Source organism: Thalassophryne amazonica, chromosome 15 (assembly GCF_902500255.1).
Source record: "Thalassophryne amazonica chromosome 15, fThaAma1.1, whole genome shotgun sequence".
Classification (NCBI taxonomy): Eukaryota; Metazoa; Chordata; class Actinopteri; order Batrachoidiformes; family Batrachoididae; genus Thalassophryne; species Thalassophryne amazonica.
Genome location: NC_047117.1, coordinates 31,811,434 through 31,833,643, shown reverse-complemented (window position 1 = coordinate 31,833,643; position 22,210 = coordinate 31,811,434). Strand labels below are relative to the sequence as shown.

Here is a 22,210-nt window from a genome sequence, read left to right as displayed (position 1 = left end):
AATATTATGGAAATTTTAGTTGCGCCACTATTTGGCTAATAGTAAACAAATGTCACTTTTTCCTCTGCAATCTTACCAGAGAGGCATATTTTATCTTGGACCTGTGTTGCTTATATTGTCTGATTTTGGTTTTATTCTATTATATGGTGTACAGTGTGCTCAATATGTTATTGATATTTTTAACTACTTGCAATGCAAGAACCATGTGCAATAACAATGGATTAAAAAAAAAATTAACAAGAACTATTAAAATAAAAAAAAAGTAAAATTGGTGCAGAGTTGATATGAAGTGTATATTTATAAGAAAAAAGCACACCAAGACATGTTTTTCAAAAATGGTACATTAACTAATGCTGTAATAGGCATTAACTAAGTAAATTAAGACTATATTGTGTTTAATAATAATTTATTCAGGGTATTTATGTTTGCTAACAGGGGCAGATCCAGGACTTTGTAAAGGGGGGGTATATTGGTGAACACTTCCCTAGAGAGCATCTGGGGTTGATGCCCGCAGAAATTTTGGAATTTGTAGGAGTCATTTCCTGCATTTTCATGCAAATTTCACCACAAAATACAACGCAGAGAAAAGATACCTTATAACCTGTTTTTTATTCATATGAACTTGTATTGTACAATCTCCAGTGTGATGCTATGACAAGTAACAGCAAACATCTGAAATGTCTGTGGTTAAAACAGTGAACACCCTTGCTACACCTTGCTGAATCATGATCTAGTACAAATGTGTCTCACTGAGTCACTTGTTGCTGATTAGAGGGTTCAGAAACAGCATTCAGCGTGGATGTTTTGTGCTGTACTTGTCAATAATGGCACTGTAGTCACATTGAATGTCTTTGTGCACATACAAGAAAATGTTTATTTATTTATTTATTTAATTACTTACTTATTTATTTATTTTGGTCCATGAAGGAGAGGGCATGAACCCCACCACCACCACCATCCTACCCCCAAGGATCTGCCCCTGACTAAGGAATTACATAATTTCCAGATTATTTAACAGCTTATAAAGATCCAGAATGTGACTAGTAAATGGTTGTGAAATAAATTATTTAACTTTAACTTAATTATTGGTTTATTCTTATTACTGACATTAATTCCATTAATAAATGATTACTTAACACAGTAGTTATTGTTGAACTGTTAAATATTTATTGACTGTTATTTTCTGCGTATTACTAATGTCAATGAAATTACCCTTATTTCAAAGTGTTGTTATTTCTTCTGTGAACATACTACATCTTAAAAAGGACATTGCTTGTGTTATTCATTGCAATTTAAAAGCTCTAGTGCCTTTTTATTAGTTACGGAACACATGCCGCATTAACACTCATTCATTCCTTCCTAAATGAATTTTTCATAAAAGGGATACAGTAGAGAGTACGTACAGCACTCAGAGGCTCAATTGTGAATGTTTAAATATGACAGGTGCCATCCTGCTAAAAGGTTATTTGCATCGAAGCTGTGCATTTTAGCGACTACATTGCTGTTTTTAAAGAAATAAGTGGCCTCATCCTTTAAAACAAAAAATTGTAGCATACGGTACATATCGCTACTATACCTACACACTGACATTTTGTAAACTCAGAATGCATTTCCTTTAAACATTGTATGAACACAAGTCTTCCTTATCTAATGCAGCTGTTCTACTTGTTGTGCCTAAAGTACAGTGACTGCACAGTGTTCCCCATCACAGTTTTTTAATTTTTGTCCTTGAGCCTTGTAACTTCTCTCAGATTGCACAGAGGGAGCACACTTCCCAAAGTGGTGGAACAGATGAAGCTCAAAATGAAGCTCAGAATAGCAGCTTGACATCCGTGTCCTCTGTGAAGAAAATACATGCAATAAATTAATTTTATTTTTGCCGGCGTTTTGCATGTACAAAGTATGTAAATTCACATGTAGTGGTGAAGCTTAGCTAAAATTTACATTAAAATTGTTCATTTTGTGATAAAAGCATGGAATTTGGCACACATATTCTAAATTAACTAATGTTTATTTCCAGATCCAGATCATCCTGGAGCTGACTTCTAATGAGCTACAGGGGTCAATAAGGAATTACACAGGGGTCAAAATTTAAAAATGCTCCAATCATGTTTAAAAAATATACCACATCATTGGTTTGGTAAGAAATTATGCAAATTATTGGTTGAGTTAATAGCATTTTAAAAAGGAATAGTTTGCACCATGTGTCATGCTTAGTTATCATGTTACGGGGTAACATATGTCATACATCATAGAATCCACTGGACATCGACCTTGTTTGACCTTTACTTTGGAGACCAAGCATTCAACACAGTCAAAACTATTCGATTTATTAATCCTTTTATTTCAACCAGTAATTCGCATCACCTTTTACCAAAATTGTAGCAACTTTAACTTCTGACCTCAGTACAAACTGAAACTGAACTTTGCCACCATTTTTGCTGTTTTTACCTCATAACTCCAGAATATTCAGTCATAGATAGTCAAAACTATACCTTTTTGGAAAAGTTATGATCAGCGAAATAATGTGGAATATTTTTCAATATGATTGGAGCATTTTTAAATTTTGACTGCTGTGTAATTCTTTACTGACTGCTCCAGGATGGTTCCATATCTGAAAATAAACATTAGTTAATTTAGAATATGTGTGTCAAATTCCATGCTTTTATCACAAAATGAACAATTGTTTTGCTATGCCGCCCCACTAATGTGTAAGACAAATATAAACCACTTAAACTGTTTAGTCATTTTCAAGAAAAAATTAAGTAAAAATTATAGACACTGTCAAACAGGATGCAATAGTTCAAGTCCCATTTATTTTGTCTTTCTTTATTTCTTTAAAAAAAATTGCAGTGTATCTCAAAAACATTAACATTTGCTGACAAGGTAGTACTTTGGTGAAAGTGAACAACTCACAATACTTTGAGGCAGATGTGGATCTGGGATCAACTTCAACTGATATTTTAAAACGCCCCTCATTGATGTACTTTTTATTACTATGAAACAGCGCCCCCTACTGCACTATAACTCCATTGATAAAGACAGATAAACACAAACAGCTGTACCCTTGCTCAAGTATGAGTGTTTTCTAGCTTCTTTGTTGATGGGTTTAGCTGTGTTGATATTTGATATTTTGTTAGGAAATATTGATTTTTTTTTTTCAACTTTGATTCAATTTTTCCTTCTTTTGTAATATTGGGTTATTGAACATTTTTGCAAAAAATTCAAATTCAGAATTCCAAAATTGTTGAATTTTCTACAGCCAGCCAGGCAATTTTATATACTAAGTAGCCACAACGGGGCAGTAGAGAGCATTTTTCTTTGGCAATAGAGGAAACAACACTTCCAAATTAAAAGATTTGCAAAATGCAGAAAATGCTTATGCACACAAAAACACCTGCATCAATTCTACAGCTGGTAGGTGCATCAATAAAACATTACAAATTGAGAAAATGCTTGAAAACACAGAGAACGCAAACAAATATAACCTACAGTACATGCAATTATTTAATTTGACATGTCTGCTGCAAGTTCACACCGGACTTATGGGTGAGCATATCTCACCCATATTGGCCTCTCTTCATTGGCTTCCTGTTAATTCTAGAATAGAATTTAAAATTCTTCTTCTTACTTATAAGGTTTTGAATAATCAGGTCCCATCTTATCTTAGGGACCTCATAGTACCATATCACCCCAGTAGAGCGCTTCGCTCTCAGACTGCAGGCTTACTTGTAGTTCCTAGGGTTTGTAAGAGTAGAATGGGAGGCAGAGCCTTCAGCTTTCAGGCTCCTCTCCTGTGGAACCAGCTCCCAATTCGGATCAGGGAGACAGACACCCTCACTACTTTTAAGATTAGGCTTAAAAGTTTTCTTTTTGCTAAAGCTTATAGTTAGGGCTGGATCAGGTGACCCTGAACCATCCCTTAGTTATGCTGCTATAGACTTAGACTGCTGGGGGGTTCCCATGATGCACTGAGTGTTTCTTTCTCTTTTTGCTCTGTATGCACCACTCTGCATTTAATCATTAGTGATCGATCTCTGCTCCCCTCCACAGCATGTCTTTTTCCTGGTTCTCTCCCTCAGCCCCAACCAGTCCCAGCAGAAGACTGCCCCTCCCTGAGCCTGGTTCTGCTGGAGGTTTCTTCCTGTTAAAAGGGAGTTTTTCCTTCCCACTGTCGCCAAGTGTTTGCTCACAGGGGGTCGTTTTGACCGTTGGGGTTTTTAGGTAATTATTGTATGGCCTTGCCTTACAATATAAAGCGCCTTGGGGCAACTGTTTGTTGTGATTTGGCGCTATATAAATAAAACTGATTGATTGATTGACTTACCATCTTTGATACCAAAACAGGATGTCCACTCTTTAAAGGACACTTGTTTGTCCTTGTCTGCATCACACTCCTGGAAGAAGCGAGAGGTGCAGTGCTCCATCGGCACGAGAGGAACCCTCAGCGGGGCCAGCTCTGAGTGCGACAGGAATCTACACAACGGAACAATATGAGGAACAACACCAAGGTAAATACAGCATGGACACATTACGATTAAGCTGCCGAATAGGTTCTTGTGTTTGTGTCTGCATCAGGTAGAAATACGAGTGCATACCTATCAGAAGGGTGCTGGTCCAGCTGAGCGAACTGCCAGTGGACAGGGTAGATGTACATGTTGTAGTTCTTCTCAAAATCCTGAACGAGCAGCTTGACAGCGTGATCACCGGCATGAAGCCGCCGCTCACTCTCATAGATTTTCTTCACCTGGAATTACAGCAATTTGTTTAGAGGTTGCCATGGCTACAACATCCTCACTGGTTCATTTATCAGAGTCGATTCTTCAGGGTCATGCGTGAACATCTGGTCATTTCAAACTGGCCATTCTGCATCCTTCACACCTGTCCTGCATTATCCACATTAGTTTCCCAGCATACAGCTGGGTCTGTAAATAACTGGACAATGACTCCAGTTGCATCATTTTGTTTATCAGCACAATGGATGTGAAACACAATCATCAGGGTTAGCTGGATATGTTCAGCTTTAATTAGAGGGAATTTATGTCCAAATTGAAAAACACAGGCATTTTCCAAATATCCTAAAAATATTTTTTATGTTGGTTCAAGTTGGTTTTTCAGGTAGTTTTAAAAGGCCATATTTTTGCAAAACTGCAACGGAAACACTTTTTCCACAATTATAGATCATGTGATGTACAGAAAGAGTCATATGGCATCCTAAAATACATTGCACTGTATGTGTGGACAGAGTAAGAGATTTAGAGCTTGTTAAACTTTATTTTTGCGCAAATTAATTATTTAAAAATCATACAAATTGATTTTCTGATTATTTTTTTTTTCGGTTCTGGCTCTCACAGTTGAAGTGTACCTATGATAAAAATTACCGAGCTCTCCATTCTTTGTAAGTGGGGGAAACTTCCAAAATCGACAGTGGATCAAATACTTATTTGCCTCACTATAGCTAATGGCTCATTGTTTATTATACATGACCCCTGGTGACATTTGCAGAAAAAATAAAATAAATTGGTCATGCATTCATGGCATTACAGGCAACGAAAAGAAATCACTGAATACTAGCTGGGTGTCCATTACAGATTTGTGCAAAGTTTTAGTGATATTTTCATAAAATAATTGTTTTCTTTAAGAAAAAAAATAATAACTAAATGACTGTTTCCATTGAGTTATGTAATATGACTACTTGGTTTTATCCTCTTGAAGGAACTGTAATTTTAGTGAGACTCTCTGGTGACAGTTCTGCTAAATATTAGCATTTCAGTGGTTTTTTTTATCCAATATTTCCATGTCTCTTACTTCATTCACATCTGTACGTCATCTGAACTGTAATAGTGTAAAAATTGTTTCCATTCCACTTTTTCAAAATAAGGCTTTTTCAAAATAAATGTGTTTCTATTAAGCCTTTTCTCAATTCTCTACTTCAGTTTGGACAATTTGGGGGTAACGGAAATGTGCCTACAGACAACTAACTGACTCTGTCTTTATTAATATGAACACATTGCTCAAGGTGTTCAAGCTAAATGATCCAATTGAGATCAGCTGCTTCCATCATTAAAAATCCTTGACACCACATGGCAGCAACTTATTTCATTAACACAAAAAAATTCAAGTAATGTGTTACATGAAAATCAGTATCACATTACCATGTGATCAATCTGTATTTCGTAATAGCATAAGATCGCAATTTAACATAAAGTTTTTCAATTTATAGCATGATAATCAATATCACATTACCATGTGATGTGTCTGTGTCACATAAATACATGATAAGGTCTCATTATATCATAAAATGTTTCAAGTTATTACATAATAATCAGCATCACATTATCATGTGATAAGTCTGTATCTTGTAATAACATAAGATCTCAATATAATGTAACATTTTTCAAGTTATAACATGATAATCAGTATCACATTACCATGTGATACATCTGTACTTTGTAATAACATAAGATCTCAATTTAACATAAAGATTTTCAAGTTATAACACGATAATCAGTATCACTTTACCATTTGATGAGTCTGTGTCACATAAATACATGATAAGGTCTCAATATATCATAAAATGTTTCAGGTTATTACATAATAATCAGCATCACATTATCATGTGATAAGTCTGTATCTTGTAATAACATAAGATCTCAATATAATGTAACATTTTTCAAGTTATAACATGATAATCAGTATCACATTACCATGTGATAAGTCTGTATTTTGTAATAACATAAGATCTCAATTTAACATAAAGATTTACAAGTTATAACACGATAATCAGTATCAAATTACTATGTTATACTTAATTTAATTCATTTTCATTTATATAGTGCCAAATCACAACAAAGTTGCTTCAGGGTGCTTCACATGAGTAAGGTCGAACCTTACCAACCCCCAGAGCAAGCACACAGGCGAGAGTGGTAAGGATAAACTCCCTCTGATGATTTGAGGAAGAAATCTCAAGCAGACCAGACTCAATGTGGGACTGATTCAATTTTTTTCTGTTGGTAAGAACATCACTACTCTTTCATAGAGACAAACACCATCCTAGATTTTTATTAAAATTATACGGTGTCAAAAATTGTTGCATAGAGCTATATATGAATAATAGGGAGTAGTCTTACTCTAAAACGTTGTTTAGGAGTGAGGAAGGCGGTCGACGTGGAGTCGTGGTCATAGAGTTGCAGCAGTACATTTTTCAGCCAGTCTCTCATTCTCAGAGGGAACTGGACCAGCTCATTGTCCACACATGCAGGAATCACTGTAACAGAAAGGCACAGATCACTGACAAATACATTTTCTAACAACATGTTTGTGTTAGCCATGGTCTGTAAAAAAGCCAAACTGCAACTCGTACATTTGCACGAGCCGGTGTAGTCCAGGTGAAGTCTGTGTCCTTGCTTTGTGCCCTCAAGTTTACATTTAGTGGCAAACAATTCACAGGAAGTGTCGTACGTATGATTGTCGGTCCCACAAACCTAAATGAACAGAACAATCAGGCAATTAAATGCAACACACAAACATTTAAATCCACTTAAATCCATGCTTACGTGATCGAAGCCATTCACGCTGTGAGGACATTCTGACGGTTCTTGGCACACACAGCGTGGTTTATTGTCTGTATCAAGTTTGCACGTCTTTCCACGTTTACAGTGGAAGCTGTCACAAGAGTCTGAGAGAAAAGATAAAGTCTTCTTAACCTCCAAATCATGAATATGGAAAAAATATCTAAATGTGAAGGCAGGTCTCACAATACATCAGTTTAAGTAGTTTACAGATTTCAGTTTACGGATCAGTTACTTCAGGAAATCTTGATCACAAACCCTATCACCACAAAATTATAATATTATTACTTTTTTGGGGGTGGGGATGTTCACTACAGCTGGTGAGGTGAGCCCCGAGCAGCTCTCGCTTCTGGTGTCAAGTGCCCGACCCACTCCGGGGACAGTGTCAGGTGGGGAATTTGACTGAGACAGTACACCTGTACACCAGAAATGTTTCTGTACCCTTCCCCAGATTTGGACCTTGAGACAATCCTGTCTCGGAGGTCTACAGACAATTCCTTTAACTTGCTTGGTTTGTGCTCTGACATGCACTGTCAACTGTGGGACCTTATATGTAGACAGGTGTGTTCCTTTCCAGATCATGTCCAATCAACTGAATTTACCCCAGGTGGACTCCAATTAAGCTGTTGAAACATCTCAAGGATGATCACTGAAAACAAGATGCACCTGAGCTCAGTTTTGAGCTTCATGGCAAAGGCTGTGAATACTTACAGTATAATTCAGAATAATAGTAGTGCTATGTGACTAAAAAGATTAATCCAGGTTTTGAGTATATTTCTTATTGTTACATGGGAAACAAGGTACCAGTAGATTCAGTAGATTCTCACAAATCCAACAAGACTACGCATTCATGATATGCACACTCTTAAGGCTATGAAATTGGGTTATTAGTAAAAAAAAAAAAAAAAAAGTAGAAAAGGGGTGTTCACAATAATAGTAGTGTGGCATTCAGTCAGTGAGTTCTTCAATTTTGTGGAACAAACAGGTGTGAATCAGGTGTCCCGTGTTAGTAATTAAACCATTACTTAAAAAGCCATCACTTGACCCAGCTATCTTAGCTAATTATAGGCCAATCTCCAACCTTCCTTTTCTCTCAAAAATTCTTGAAAGGGTAGTTGTAAAACAGCTAACTGATCATCTGCAGAGGAATGGTCTATTTGAAGAGTTTCAGTCAGGTTTTAGAATTCATCATAGTACAGAAACAGCATTAGTGAAGGTTACAAATGATCTTCTTATGGCCTCAGACAGTGGACTCATCTCTGTGCTTGTTCTGTTAGACCTCAGTGCTGCTTTTGATACTGTTGACCATAAAATTTGATTACAGAGATTAGAGCATGCCATAGGTATTAAAGGCACTGCGCTGTGGTGGTTTGAATCATATTTATCTAATAGATTACAATTTGTTCATGTAAATGGGGAATCGTCTTCACAGACTAAGGTTAATTATGGAGTTCCACAAGGTTCTGTGCTAGGACCAATTTTATTCACTTTAGGCAGTATTATTAGACAGCATTGCTTAAATTTTCATTGTTACACAGATGATACCCAGCTTTATCTATCCATGAAGCCAGAGGACACACACCAGTTAGCTAAACTGCAGGATTGTCTTACAGACATAAAGACATGGATGACCTCTAATTTCCTGCTTTTAAACTCAAATAAAACTGAAGTTATTGTACTTGGCCCCACAAATCTTAGAAACATGGTGTCTAACCAGATCCTTACTCTGGATGGCATTACCCTGACCTCTAGTAATACTGTGAGAAATCTTGGAGTCATTTTTGATCAGGATATGTCATTCAATGCGCATATTAAACAAATATGTAGGACTGCTTTTTTGCATTTATGCAATATCTCTAAAATTAGAAAGGTCTTGTCTCAGAGTGATGCTGAAAAACTAATTCATGCATTTATTTCCTCTAGGCTGGACTATTGTAATTCATTATTATCAGGTTGTCCTAAAAGTTCCCTGAAAAGCCTTCAGTTAATTCAAAATGCTGCAGCTAGAGTACTAACAGGGACTAGAAGGAGAGAGCATATCTCACCCATATTGGCCTCTCTTCATTGGCTTCCTGTTAATTGTAGAATATAATTTAAAATTCTTCTTCTTACTTATAAGGTTTTGAATAATCAGGTCCCATCTTATCTTAGGGACCTCATAGTAACATGTCACCCCAATAGAGCGCTTCGCTCTCAGACTGCAGGCTTACTTGTAGTTCCTAGGGTTTGTAAGAGTAGAATGGGAGGCAGAGCCTTCAGCTTTCAGGCTCCTCTCCTGTGGAACCAGCTCCCAATTCAGATCAGGGAGACAGACACCCTCTCTACTTTTAAGATTAGGCTTAAAACTTTCCTTTTTGCTAAAGCTTATAGTTAGGGCTGGATCAGGTGATCCTGAACCATCCCTTAGTTATGTTGCTATAGACTTAGACTGCTGGGGGGTTCCCATGATGCACTGAGTGTTTCTTTCTCTTTTTGCTCTGTATGCACCACTCTGCATTTAATCATTAGTGATTGATCTCTGCTCCCCTCCACAGCATGTCTTTTTCCTGGTTCTCTCCCTCAGCCCCAACCAGTCCTAGCAGAAGACTGCCCCTCCCTGAGCCTGGTTCTGCTGGAGGTTTTTTCCTGTTAAAAGGGGGGTTTTCCTTCCCACTGTCGCCAAGTGCTGGCTCACAGGGGGTCGTTTTGACCGTTGGGGTTTTTACGTAATTATTGTATGGCCTTGCCTTACAATATAAAGTGCCTTGGGGCAACTGTTTGTTGTGATTTGGCGCTATATAAATAAAATTGATTGATTGATTGTTTAAGGATGAAGCTCCAGGATGATCAAAGACAGTCTGGAGTTATCTGTAAGTGCTGTGACAGTTAGAAGACGCCTGGGTGAAGCTAATTTATTTGCAAGAATCCCCCACAAAGTCCCCCTATTAAGACATGTGCAGAAGAGGTTACAATATGCCAAAGAAAACATCAACTGGCCTAAAGAGAAATGGAGGAATATTTTGTGGACTAAGGAGAGTATAATTGTTCTTTTTGGGTCTAAGGGCCGCAGACAGTTTGTGAGACGACCCCCAAACTATGAATTCAAGCCACAGTTCACAGTGAAGACAGTGAAGCATGGTGGTGCAAGCATCATGATATGGGCATGTTTCTCCTACTATGGTGTTGGGCCTATATATCGCATACCAGGTATCATGGATCATTGTGGATATGTCAAAATACTTAAAGAGGTCATGTTGCCTTATGCTGAAGAGGACATGCCCTTGAAATGGGTGTTTCAACAAGACAGTGACCCCAAGCACACTAGTAAACGAGCAAAATCTTGGTTCCAAACCAACAAAATTAATGCCTCGCAGATGTGAAGAAATCATGAAAAACTGTGGTTATACAACTAAATACTAGTTTAGTGATTCACAGGATTGCTAAAAAAGTAGTTTGAACATAATAGTTTTGAGTTTGTAGCGTCAACAGCAGATGCTACTATTATTATTAACACCCCCTTTTCTACTTTTTTTTACTAATAGCCCAATTTCATAGCCTTAAGAGTGTGCATATCATGAATGCTTGGTCTTGTTGGATGTGTGAGAATCTGCTGAATCTACTGGTACCTTGTTTCCCATGTAACAATGAGAAATATACTCAAAACCTGGATTAATCTTTTTAGTCACATAGCACTTCTATTATTCTGAACACTGCTGTATGTATGCGTGATTTCTTCTTTTTTTTTAATAAATTTGCAAAAATAAAAAAAAACTTTTTTCACATTGTCGTTATGGGGTATTGTGTGTAGAATTTTGAGGAAATTTGAGGAACAGGATTTTCTGGCTACACCGTACCTACAACATGCTACATTTTTGTGGTGATTTCAATAATTCGTTTTCATGTGGTAGACGGTGAAAATGGAAGCCAGCACACATCACCACCTGCATTCCAACACCCTCTGAGATTACATAGCACTTTAATTCAACATGATCGCGCACATTGACTCCTTAAGCCTGTGAAGTCGTGTTTTGGTTGGAGTGCTCCTCGTTAGGCGCAGGTTTCAATAGATTTAGACAGTCAGCAAATTCACCCCGAGACTGTTGAGATAGGGAGTTAATCGCTATGGTGATGAAAATGTTGAATAGGACACCAACCAGCAGAGGATTCTGGGTGAGGCACATTGCCAAAACGAGAGGGCCAGGAGCTGAGGTAAAGATCCACCGCGGCTCTTATCTGCACTGGGTTCATACCAACTAAAGGACCCTAGAAATGTGAAAAATGTAAATACAAGTTACAAGGTAATAAAATCATTATGATAGAAGGTGTAGTTAATGTGTAGGTTGTGTGCAGTACCCATTTTCCAGCTCTTCTTCTCTTAATTTTGTTGCCTGTGCTGTCAGTGCTGCTGTCATCTGATTCCTGAGGACTCAGTTCCAGAAGTGTCTCGTCCCTTTGAGGAGAGTGTTTCCTCAATCTCTGCTTCTTCTTGTGTTTCTTTGTCTTCCCCTTTGTGACCCTTCCACTGTCATTCTTGTTTTTCTCCTCTTCTCCTCTATTTACCTTTAGCCTTGACCACATCTCAGTCTCTACACTTATATCAGGATCTTGGGAGTCCTTTGGTTCTTCTCTGCTGGCACTTATTTCGCTATCATGGGAATCTTCAGAGTCTTTGTCATCTTCTTGAAGCTCCTTCTTATCCATGTCCTCATCACTCTCCTCTGTCTTTGTGTTTTGTTTTTCTCCTTTATTGTCATCCAGATTTTCTTTCTCCTGGATTTCCTCATGTGAGACTTTTGACAGAAGCAGGTTTGTGTCAGTTTTTGGCTTTGTGGTGGTGGTTCTGATCTGAAGATATTGTAAAACGCCGCTATCGGCAGCGTAGTCAAGATCAACCAGGTTCTCGGTCCCTGTGCTGCCCTCCAGCTCCTCCATCACAGTACCGACAGATTTTCTTGCCTTTTCCTCATCCTCTTTCTTCATCACTTGAGCATCTTCCTTGCTCTCTTGATCCTTGTCTGTCGTCTCTTCGATATTTTCCGCCGTTTCAAACACATTGTCCATCTCATCTTCCTCATCCTTGCCTTTATCCAGCTTGACCTCGTCCTCTTGCTCTTTCTTCAGGAGGTCCATCAGCTCCTCCTCACTCAGCAAGATTGCAGTGTTTGTGTCACTCTTTTCCACCACCATCACCTTTCTGTCCTCCTTGTTGGCGTTGGCATTGTCCTCTTGCTGCATTTCCTCATCTTTGTTTTCCAGGCTGCTGGCTTCAAATGGGAATATAGATGGTATGACCTGGGCATCATCAGCCTCCTCTGTGATGATGTCCTTCACCAGGAAATACAAAAAGGACCAGACAGTGAGTGACTACTGCAATAAGATGGTTTAGAAAAGGAATGGATGGAACCTGCTTTACCTTCTCTTTGACTGGGTGTAAATTCTTCGGTGATGCATGATGTTTTCCACCATGTTTACTTTTTACCTGAGCACAACAAAAATAATTATTAATGATTATCCATTCAGAGAATTTAAAAAAGAAGTCAGCAATGTGTAATGCATGGGAAAGCAGTCATAGTTGTGTTACTCACAGAGAGAGAAAATGTGACAGCAAACAAACAAATAAACACCAAGCAGATCTTCATGCCTGGGAAAAGGAAATGAGAAGTTTCAATATTTGGCAAATGTCAAAGTCACACATGCTAAGCATTAGCTTGAGGGACATATGTATTGCCCCCTCACAAATAACATGAAGTTGGGGGAATGAGACCAAAACCGGACGAAAAAAGCCAAAAAATTGTAAATGGTAAATGGATTGTATTTATACAGTGGTTTTCTATCTGCATCAGACGCTCAAAGCGCTTTACAAATAATGCCTCACATTCACCTCAATGTGAGGGTGCTCCCATACAAGGCGCTCACTACACACCGGGAGCAATAGGGCATTAAAGACCTTGCCCAAGGACCCTTAGTGATTTACCAGTCAGGCCTGCATTTGAACCGAGGATCTTCTAGTCTCAAGCCCAATGCCTTAACCACTAGACAATCACCTCCCCATAAAGGGCCGAATTGGTGAACCTCAAAAAGTTCCAGCCGCTGTCAGGAGGGACAGACAGTCAGACAGCTGTGTACAGATGTCATAAGATCCCGCAGCAATGGTTTCATGCACGGTCGTGTGCACATGCACGAACACAGTCCAACCACGCGGGAGGTGTGATACCACATCGCACTCACACAGCAGTGGGTGCAATTAAATGTTGTGTAAATCAAAGGAAATGTGTAAGGACCAAATATGAGAGAGCACAGAACATTATAACAACAATCAATCAATCAATCAATCAATTTTTTTATATAGCGCCAAATCACAACAAACAGTTGCCCCAAGGCGCTTTATATTGTAAGGCAAGGCCATACAATAATTATGTAAAACCCCAACGGTCAAAACGACCCCCTGTGAGCAAGCACTTGGCTACAGTGGGAAGGAAAAACTCCCTTTTAACAGGAAGAAACCTCCAGCAGAACCAGGCTCAGGGAGGGGCAGTCTTCTGCTGGGACTGGTTGGGGCTGAGGGAGAGAACCAGGAAAAAGACATGCTGTGGAGGGGAGCAGAGATCGATCACTAATGATTAAATGCAGAGTGGCGCATACAGAGCAAAAAGAGAAAGAAACAGTGCATCATGGGAACCCCCCAGCAGTCTACGTCTATAGCAGCATAACTAAGGGATGGTTCAGGGTCACCTGATCCAGCCCTAACTATAAGCTTTAGCAAAAAGGAAAGTTTTAAGCCTAATCTTAAAAGTAGAGAGGGTGTCTGTCTCCCTGATCTGAATTGGGAGCTGGTTCCACAGGAGAGGAGCCTGAAAGCTGAAGGCTCTGCCTCCCATTCTACTCTTACAAACCCTAGGAACTACAAGTAAGCCTGCAGTCTGAAAGCGAAGCGCTCTATTGGGGTGATATGGTACTACGAGGTCCCTAAGATAAGATGGGACCTGATTATTCAAAACCTTATAAGTAAGAAGAAGAATTTTAAATTCTATTCTAGAATTAACAGGAAGCCAATGAAGAGAGGCCAATATGGGTGAGATATGCTCTCTCCTTCTAGTCCCCGTCAGTACTCTAGCTGCAGCATTTTGAATTAACTGAAGGCTTTTTAGGGAACTTTTAGGACAACCTGATAATAATGAATTACAATAGTCCAGCCTAGAGGAAATAAATGCATGAATTAGTTTTTCAGCATCACTCTGAGACAAGACCTTTCTGATTTTAGAGATATTGCGTAAATGCAAAAAAGCAGTCCTACATATTTGTTTAATATGCGCTTTGAATGACATATCCTGATCAAAAATGACTCCAAGATTTCTCACAGTATTACTAGAGGTCAGGGTAATGCCATCCAGAGTAAGGATGTGGTTAGACACCATGTTTCTAAGATTTGTGGGGCCAAGTACAATAACTTCAGTTTTATCTGAGTTTAAAAGCAGGAAATTAGAGGTCATCCATGTCTTTATGTCTGTAAGACAATCCTGCAGTTTAGCTAATTGGTGTGTGTCCTCTGGCTTCATGGATAGATAAAGCTGGGTATCATCTGCGTAACAATGAAAATTTAAGCAATACCATCTAATAATACTGCCTAAGGGAAGCATGTATAAAGTGAATAAAATTGGTCCTAGCACAGAACCTTGTGGAACTCCATAATTAACTTTAGTCTGTGAAGAAGATTCCCCATTTACATGAACAAATTGTAATCTATTAGACAAATATGATTCAAACCACCGCAGCGCAGTGCCTTTAATACCTATGGCATGCTCTAATCTCTGTAATAAAATTTTATGGTCAACAGTATCAAAAGCAGCACTGAGGTCTAACAGAACAAGCACAGAGATGAGTCCACTGTCCGAGGCCATAAGAAGATCATTTGTAACCTTCACTAATGCTGTTTCTGTACTATGATGAATTCTAAAACCTGACTGAAACTCTTCAAATAGACCATTCCTCTGCAGATGATCAGTTAGCTGTTTTACAACTACCCTTTCAAGAATTTTTGAGAGAAAAGGAAGGTTGGAGATTGGCCTATAATTAGCTAAGATAGCTGGGTCAAGTGATGGCTTTTTAAGTAATGGTTTAATTACTGCCACCTTAAAAGCCTGTGGTACATAGCCAACTAACAAAGATAGATTGATCATATTTAAGATCGAAGCATTAAATAATGGTAGGGCTTCCTTGAGCAGCCTGGTAGGAATGGGGTCTAATAAACATGTTGATGGTTTGGATGAAGTAACTAATGAAAATAACTCAGACAGAACAATCGGAGAGAAAGAGTCTAACCAAATACCGGCATCACTGAAAGCAGCCAAAGATAACGATACGTCTTTGGGATGGTTATGAGTAATTTTTTCTCTAATAGTTATGAATATACTGTTGAAATGTAAGACAATCATGTTACTGGTAATGATGCCTGATGACTTGATGGTCTGTGGTGGAATGGAGGAAACAAATGGATTTCGTTTTGTCTGTTAGAATATTGAATTCCTGTTATAAAGAACATACAATACAAGAATTATTGTGTTTCTGTTCCTTTATGTTCATGAACCATGGCCATGGACGTAAACAAGAAATTAATGAACTGACATGAATGAATTGATGTGTTCATTTCATGAACACATCGGCCGGCTCTGCGCATCCTGCTGTCACTCCCCAATCGGTGCTCAGCGCCCCGAAGGACACTGCATCATGTGGACTATAACTCACAGGGTGGACATGACATTTTATGTGTTTTTATTTTTTTGCCATGTCATGACAGCCCGCCCACACATGTGCATTGCGGTGGCATGTTGAGAGATGATGTTCTTCATGGCACATTATGTGTTCTCCAGCTGTGAGAAACGATGACACAGCAGTCAGGTGCAGCTCTGACTGCATGGTCATCGCTGTGCATGCTGAGACATGGTTGGGGGCAATCCAAAGGTGATGTAGTTTGTTTTTTTATTTTTCCCCATGTTGTCATCATTTGCAGACACACGTGCACCACCATGCCTTGCACATGGGTGATTGGAGCGCGTGTGACAATATGTGTTCCCCAGCTTTGCGTTGTGGTGACGTGGTGTAAATTATAACTGGAGTTCATTTTAAACAGGTAGGACATGTTGAGGAAAAAGTTGTTTTTATTTATTTATTTATTTATTTATTTTGCTTTGTAAATAGTTTGTATTGTTATGTAACAAGTAATGTCTAAGTCCATGAATTTCAGAATATTTAAGCAAATAAATAATGGGTTGGTTGGCTCACGGTAAGCTTTTTTACTGATAATTCTTATGGCTTTATTTTGCAATAGAAACATCGAATTAATATTTGTTTTATATGTGTTTCCCCAAACCTCAATACAATATGTCATATATGAAGCTATTAATGCAAAATATAAAGTAATTAATTAATAATGAGAGCGGAAATCTTGAGCATTGTACAGAATTGCAATGGATTTTGACATTTTGGTTTTATCATAAATGATGTGTGATGATTTTATTTCATTTACAATTTCAATTTCAGCATCATGTATTGTTAAGCCTCTACTTATTATTGTGTATTGTATTATTGTGAATCACCACATTTTATACAAATTCACACTCATCAGAAGTTGAGAAACATCTTTAAAATGTGCCTAAAAATCTTCACTTCGAAATGATCTTATTTTGGCAGATATTCCAGACTTTAAAAAGTGGATCTGAGTGTGTCACCAACACATTTGGCACTGACTGAGCTGCAGGATTCACCATTGCCGTTGTCAAGGTTGTAACCTTGACAACAGGCCTCTGAGATGTTCCTTTCTCTCCAAAGTCACATTGAAAGACCAAAGTAAACATCAGAAGCTACTAGACTGGAAAACGTTGACTAAGTCCACAACGTTTTTTTTGTCTGTGTTCACAGAAACAAAAGAGACATTACTGGAGCTGTCCAATAGAACAATAGCTCTGCGGATAAACCCAGTAAAACCAAATGAATGGTGGTAACCAGATGGAATTCCATAAAAGCCATAAATGATCATTTTAACCAATTCTTGTTCATAACAAAATTGAAATTATTACAAATATCCTGTTAGAATATTCTGATTTGTAAATAATTTATAATCAGATATTACCTGACAGGGTTGAATATTTCTATTTCATGAATTGATTCTGTGAAGGTATTTTTGCAGTTCTGCAATATACTCTCATTCATAGTGCACAGACATGCGTAAACAGACATTTCAATTTATCTGTACTATGTACGTTAAAGTTTTAGATAATAAGTGAATAATCTCTCAATTAGTGCAAAAAAAAAAAAAAAAAAAAACAATGACAGTAAAGAGCATTAAAGGAAAGTTTTGTTCACCACATAATAACTGTCACAATGATGGGGTTAGTATTTGACATAAGCACTGTATTTTAGGTTTGATTGCAAAATGTCACACACAGGTGTACATCGGTTTGATTATCTTTAAATGATTATTAATGATTATCTTTAAAAAATTGTGGAAATATTGCAGTATGAAGTATTACCTGAGGCTAGAAGTTGCAACACAAAGATGAATCTCACAAAATGCCAGAATACGCCTGTGCTGAACCAGTGACAATGTCCTTTTGGATTCAAGACAGCGTCCGCGCTCTCCACACATACATATGCACGCGGCATACACATGCACACACACACTTTTTTCTGTCTGTGATGCCAACACTTCTCTTCTAAAGTAACAGGGAGAGACTGTTAAGAGACAGTTCAAAAAGCAGAAGTTGCTCTCAGAATGCAGCACTTACATGTTTGACACAGATTCATGACAATTCATTCTTTGTGAGTCAGTGTTCTGTATGGCCTTTACATTTGATCATCTGTGTCCAAAGATGAACCACTTTATCCTTGACTGACACACACTCCTCACACCATGTTTAATCCACTGTCTGAAACAGTTATGGCATTGACTTTTCAAGGTCACCAATAGTCAAAGGTAAGGTGACCAATATAAAAGTGATATATGACTTCATATTAGTGTTTAATGGTAATCAGAGGTGTGTCGTTAACCAGTTCCTCAAAATAATCATTCTAAATATGGATACCACATATATGAAACTTTGATTTTTCTCAAAAGTAAATTATTTTGTCCTTGGCTGATGTTCAGTTGTACTATTTCACCAAATTTGGTGCTAAATCAGATCTAAAGTCTTTCTGTTGTGCTCTCTCTCTCTCTCTCTCTGTCTCTCACACACACACACACACTCTATCATGTGGCTGGCAGTGTTTAAACAAAATGTGTGAGTGAGTTGTGATGAGTCTTTGATGAGAATCACATATTTTTTTTATTTAATGTAACCAGGTTAGTCCCATTGAGATCTCTTTTGCAACATGGGAGAAAACCCACACAAACATGCAAAGGTCACACAGAAAAGCCACAGGTGGGAATCAATCCCATGACCTCGTTGCTGTGAGGCAACAGTGCTAACCACTAAGCCACCGTGCTGCTGTGAATAAGTTCATTGCGACTTCTGTACATTTGATTGTTTTTGTGTGAATTTGTCATTTTCTTGTGTGACCAGTAGCAGCTGATTTTGGTTTGGTCATATCATCAAGTGTGGCTGCAGTACCGAAAATACACACTTTCTCCACCAGATGTCGCTCTGTCACTTCTACACCCCCTCTACAATTAATGTTTCAGTCTTTTCAAAAATGTATTGGAAAGCAGCTCTTTTCGTTTCAGACATCGGATAATAACAACTTGTTAAATGTGGTCCTTTTTTTACATCTTAGATTACACCGTACAATATTTTTACATGAAAATTCAGTAATTCTAAGGTAGAACTCTACTAGTGTATACTAAAGTATATCTAAATATCTAAAAAAAAAAAAAAAAAAGAAGAGCAGAGTAGAGCCACCTAGGTGCCTGGTCTTGAGAACCAGAGATGGTATGTACAGTGAGGAAAATAAGTATTTGAACACCCTGCGATTTTGCAAGTTCTCCCACTTAGAAATCATGGAGGGGTCTGAAATTTTCATCATAGCTGCATGTCCACTGTGAGAGACATGATCTAAAAAAAACCCCAGAAATCACAATGTATGATTTTTTAAAATAATTTATTTGTATGTTACTGCTGCAAATAAGTATTTCAACACCTGCGAATGATTTTCTTGGGGTTGTTCTCATCCTCTAAACATGGTAAGTGGAGTTGATTCCAAAAAGCTCTATTCTGGTCTCATCCGACCACATGACCGTCTCCCATGCCTCCTCTGGATCATCCAGATGGTCACTGGTGAAGTTCAAATGGGCCTGGACATGTGCTGGCTTGAGCAGGGGGACCTTGCTGCCCTGCAGGATTTTAAACCACGAAAGCATCATGTGTTACTAATGTAATGTTTGTGACTGTGGTCCCAGCTCTCTTCAGGTCATTGACCAGGTCCTCCTGTGTAGTTCTGAGCTTTCTCAGAATCATCCTTACGCCACAAAGTGAGATCTTGCATGGAATCCCAGACTAAGGGAGACTGACAGTAATCTTGTGTTTCTTCCACTTTATAATAAATAATCATAACAGTTGTTGTCTTCTACCAAGCTGCTTGCCTGTTGTCCTGTAGTCCATCCCAGCCTTGTGCAGGTCTACAGTTTTGTCCCTGGTGTCCTTAGACAGCTCTTTGGGCTTGGCTATGGTGGACAGATTGGAGTGTGATTGATTGAGTGTGTGAACAGGTGTCTTTTATACAAGTAACAAGTTCAAACAGGTGCAATTAATACAGGTAGAGTGCAGAATAAGAGGGCTTCTTAAAGAAAAATTAACAGGTCTGTGTGAGCCAGAATTTGTGCTGGTTGGTAGGTGATCAAATACTTATTTGCAGCAGTAACATACAAATAAATTATTTTAAAAATCATACATTGTGATTTCCAGATTTTTCTTTTTTTTTTTTTTTTTTTTTAGATTATGTCTCTCACAGTGGACATGCACCTAAGATGAAAATTTCAGACCCCTCCATGATTTGTAAGTGGGAGAACTTGCAAAATCGCAGGGTGTTGAAATATTTATTTTCCTCACTGTATATAAGTGATATTTACACAATCAGGGTAGTAAACAACATATACAAGAAATATAGTTACTACATAATAATATAGGCATTAGCTTCTAAAACCTAAATATTCATACAGGAGAAGATTGTAGTATACGTTTACCTAGTATGTAGACTTGTAAAATTAAATTATAGCTTGTAGGCTAAGCTATAAATAAGGTTATTTTATTATAGAAACAGAAGCTATGATGTAATATGTTTAGGTATCTATCTAAAGTTCACCATGCTAACTTAGTATAGGAAGACAAACTCCATACTCTACATGCTTTCTCATGGAAAGCCCAAACTTAGATACTATCTGTTGATATCTATTAAAGAACCCATAAACTGAAGAACCATTAAAAATCTACACCATGTAAAATAAAACTGTAAATCACGAAAGTAAGCTAACTATAGCTAGATGAGCTACCGTAAATTTATTTACACGACTGCTTTGCTGTGTCTGTTAACAGTGAGCTTTAAGGGTTTAGAGAGCATTTGGAGAGCAAAAAAGTAGCAGAGTGCAGAGCAATATAGTGCAGCAGATAAGAGAATATTTAGAGCAATAATTTGTATCACATTTTACCAAAAATTGAGCAACTTTAACTTTTGACCCCTGTACAAACTGAAATTGACCTTTGTCACCATTCTTGCTGTTTTTTCTCCATAACGTCAGAACATTCAGTCATAGATACTCCAAACTATACCTTTTTGAAATCTCTATTCAAAAAGGTATAGTCTGAGGTCATTCTTAAATTTTGACCCCTGTATAATTCTTCAGTTGACCCTCACCTGGCTGCCTATTGAAAATTCAAGTGGCGAGTCAGGTTTTTCAATAGAGTAATGTCTAAGGTGTATTTGTGCCAAATTTTATGCTTGTATCGCCATTTGAAGGATTGCTTCAGTTATCTGCAGCACTAGTAATGTCTCTCTTCTACAGGACGTGCTGAGGTTTTTACGACAGAGCAAGTTTACACAAAATACTGGTATATTCCATTTTCTGGATATTAGCGCTTTATGCAATACAATAAGGGGCAGGGCCAGAGGGACACTGGCCCCTGCAGAAATCTAATTGTCCTTGGAGGTGCCTCATCCATTAAAAATGCCAATAAATTTTTATGTATTGTAAAGTTTACTATGCTATTTCCACTCCATGTGCTGTTAAGTTGGATACCAACTGCAGTTAAAAAGAATAATATTTTTTTTAATTTAAAAAAAGTGAGGATCCATCAATACAAATAAAACATGTTTTTAAATTGAAAATCTCACATCTACAAACAATAAGGCATAATTATATTGCTCAATCAAGGGACAGTATTTAAGAACCCAGACAGAAGAAGTCACTTGGATGAGTGGCAAAATGTTTCCCACCAAACAAGAAGTCTAGTTGCCTCGACTAAACTTCAGAAAGTTTCTGATCTTTGCCTGAACGACTGAGAACCTACACAAAGTTATTTAAGAAATTATATACAGTGGGGCCAAAAAGTATTTAGTCAGCCCCCGATTGTGCAAGTTCTCCTGCTTAGAAAGATGAGAGAGGCCTGTAATTTTCATCATAGGTACACTTCAACTGTGAGAGATAAAATGAGAAAAAAAAATCCAGAAAATCACAT

At 37.9% G+C, this 22,210-nt stretch overlaps 1 protein-coding gene across 1 annotated transcript; it reads right to left on the bottom strand.

Moving 5' to 3' along the window:
- Positions 1 to 1,299: 1,299 nt before the first annotated feature.
- On the bottom strand, positions 1,300 to 18,177 carry sparcl1 (SPARC-like 1). Its single transcript, XM_034188133.1, has 11 exons — positions 18,077 to 18,177; positions 13,136 to 13,191; positions 12,964 to 13,029; positions 11,904 to 12,875; positions 11,705 to 11,813; positions 7,557 to 7,678; positions 7,364 to 7,484; positions 7,131 to 7,267; positions 4,599 to 4,747; positions 4,328 to 4,476; positions 1,300 to 1,839 (listed from the first exon to the last, which is right to left on the bottom strand). Exons 2-11 carry the CDS (start codon positions 13,187 to 13,189, stop codon positions 1,811 to 1,813), a joined length of 1,908 nt encoding a protein of 635 aa, XP_034044024.1. The 5' UTR covers positions 13,190 to 13,191; positions 18,077 to 18,177; the 3' UTR covers positions 1,300 to 1,810.
- Positions 18,178 to 22,210: the final 4,033 nt, after the last annotated feature.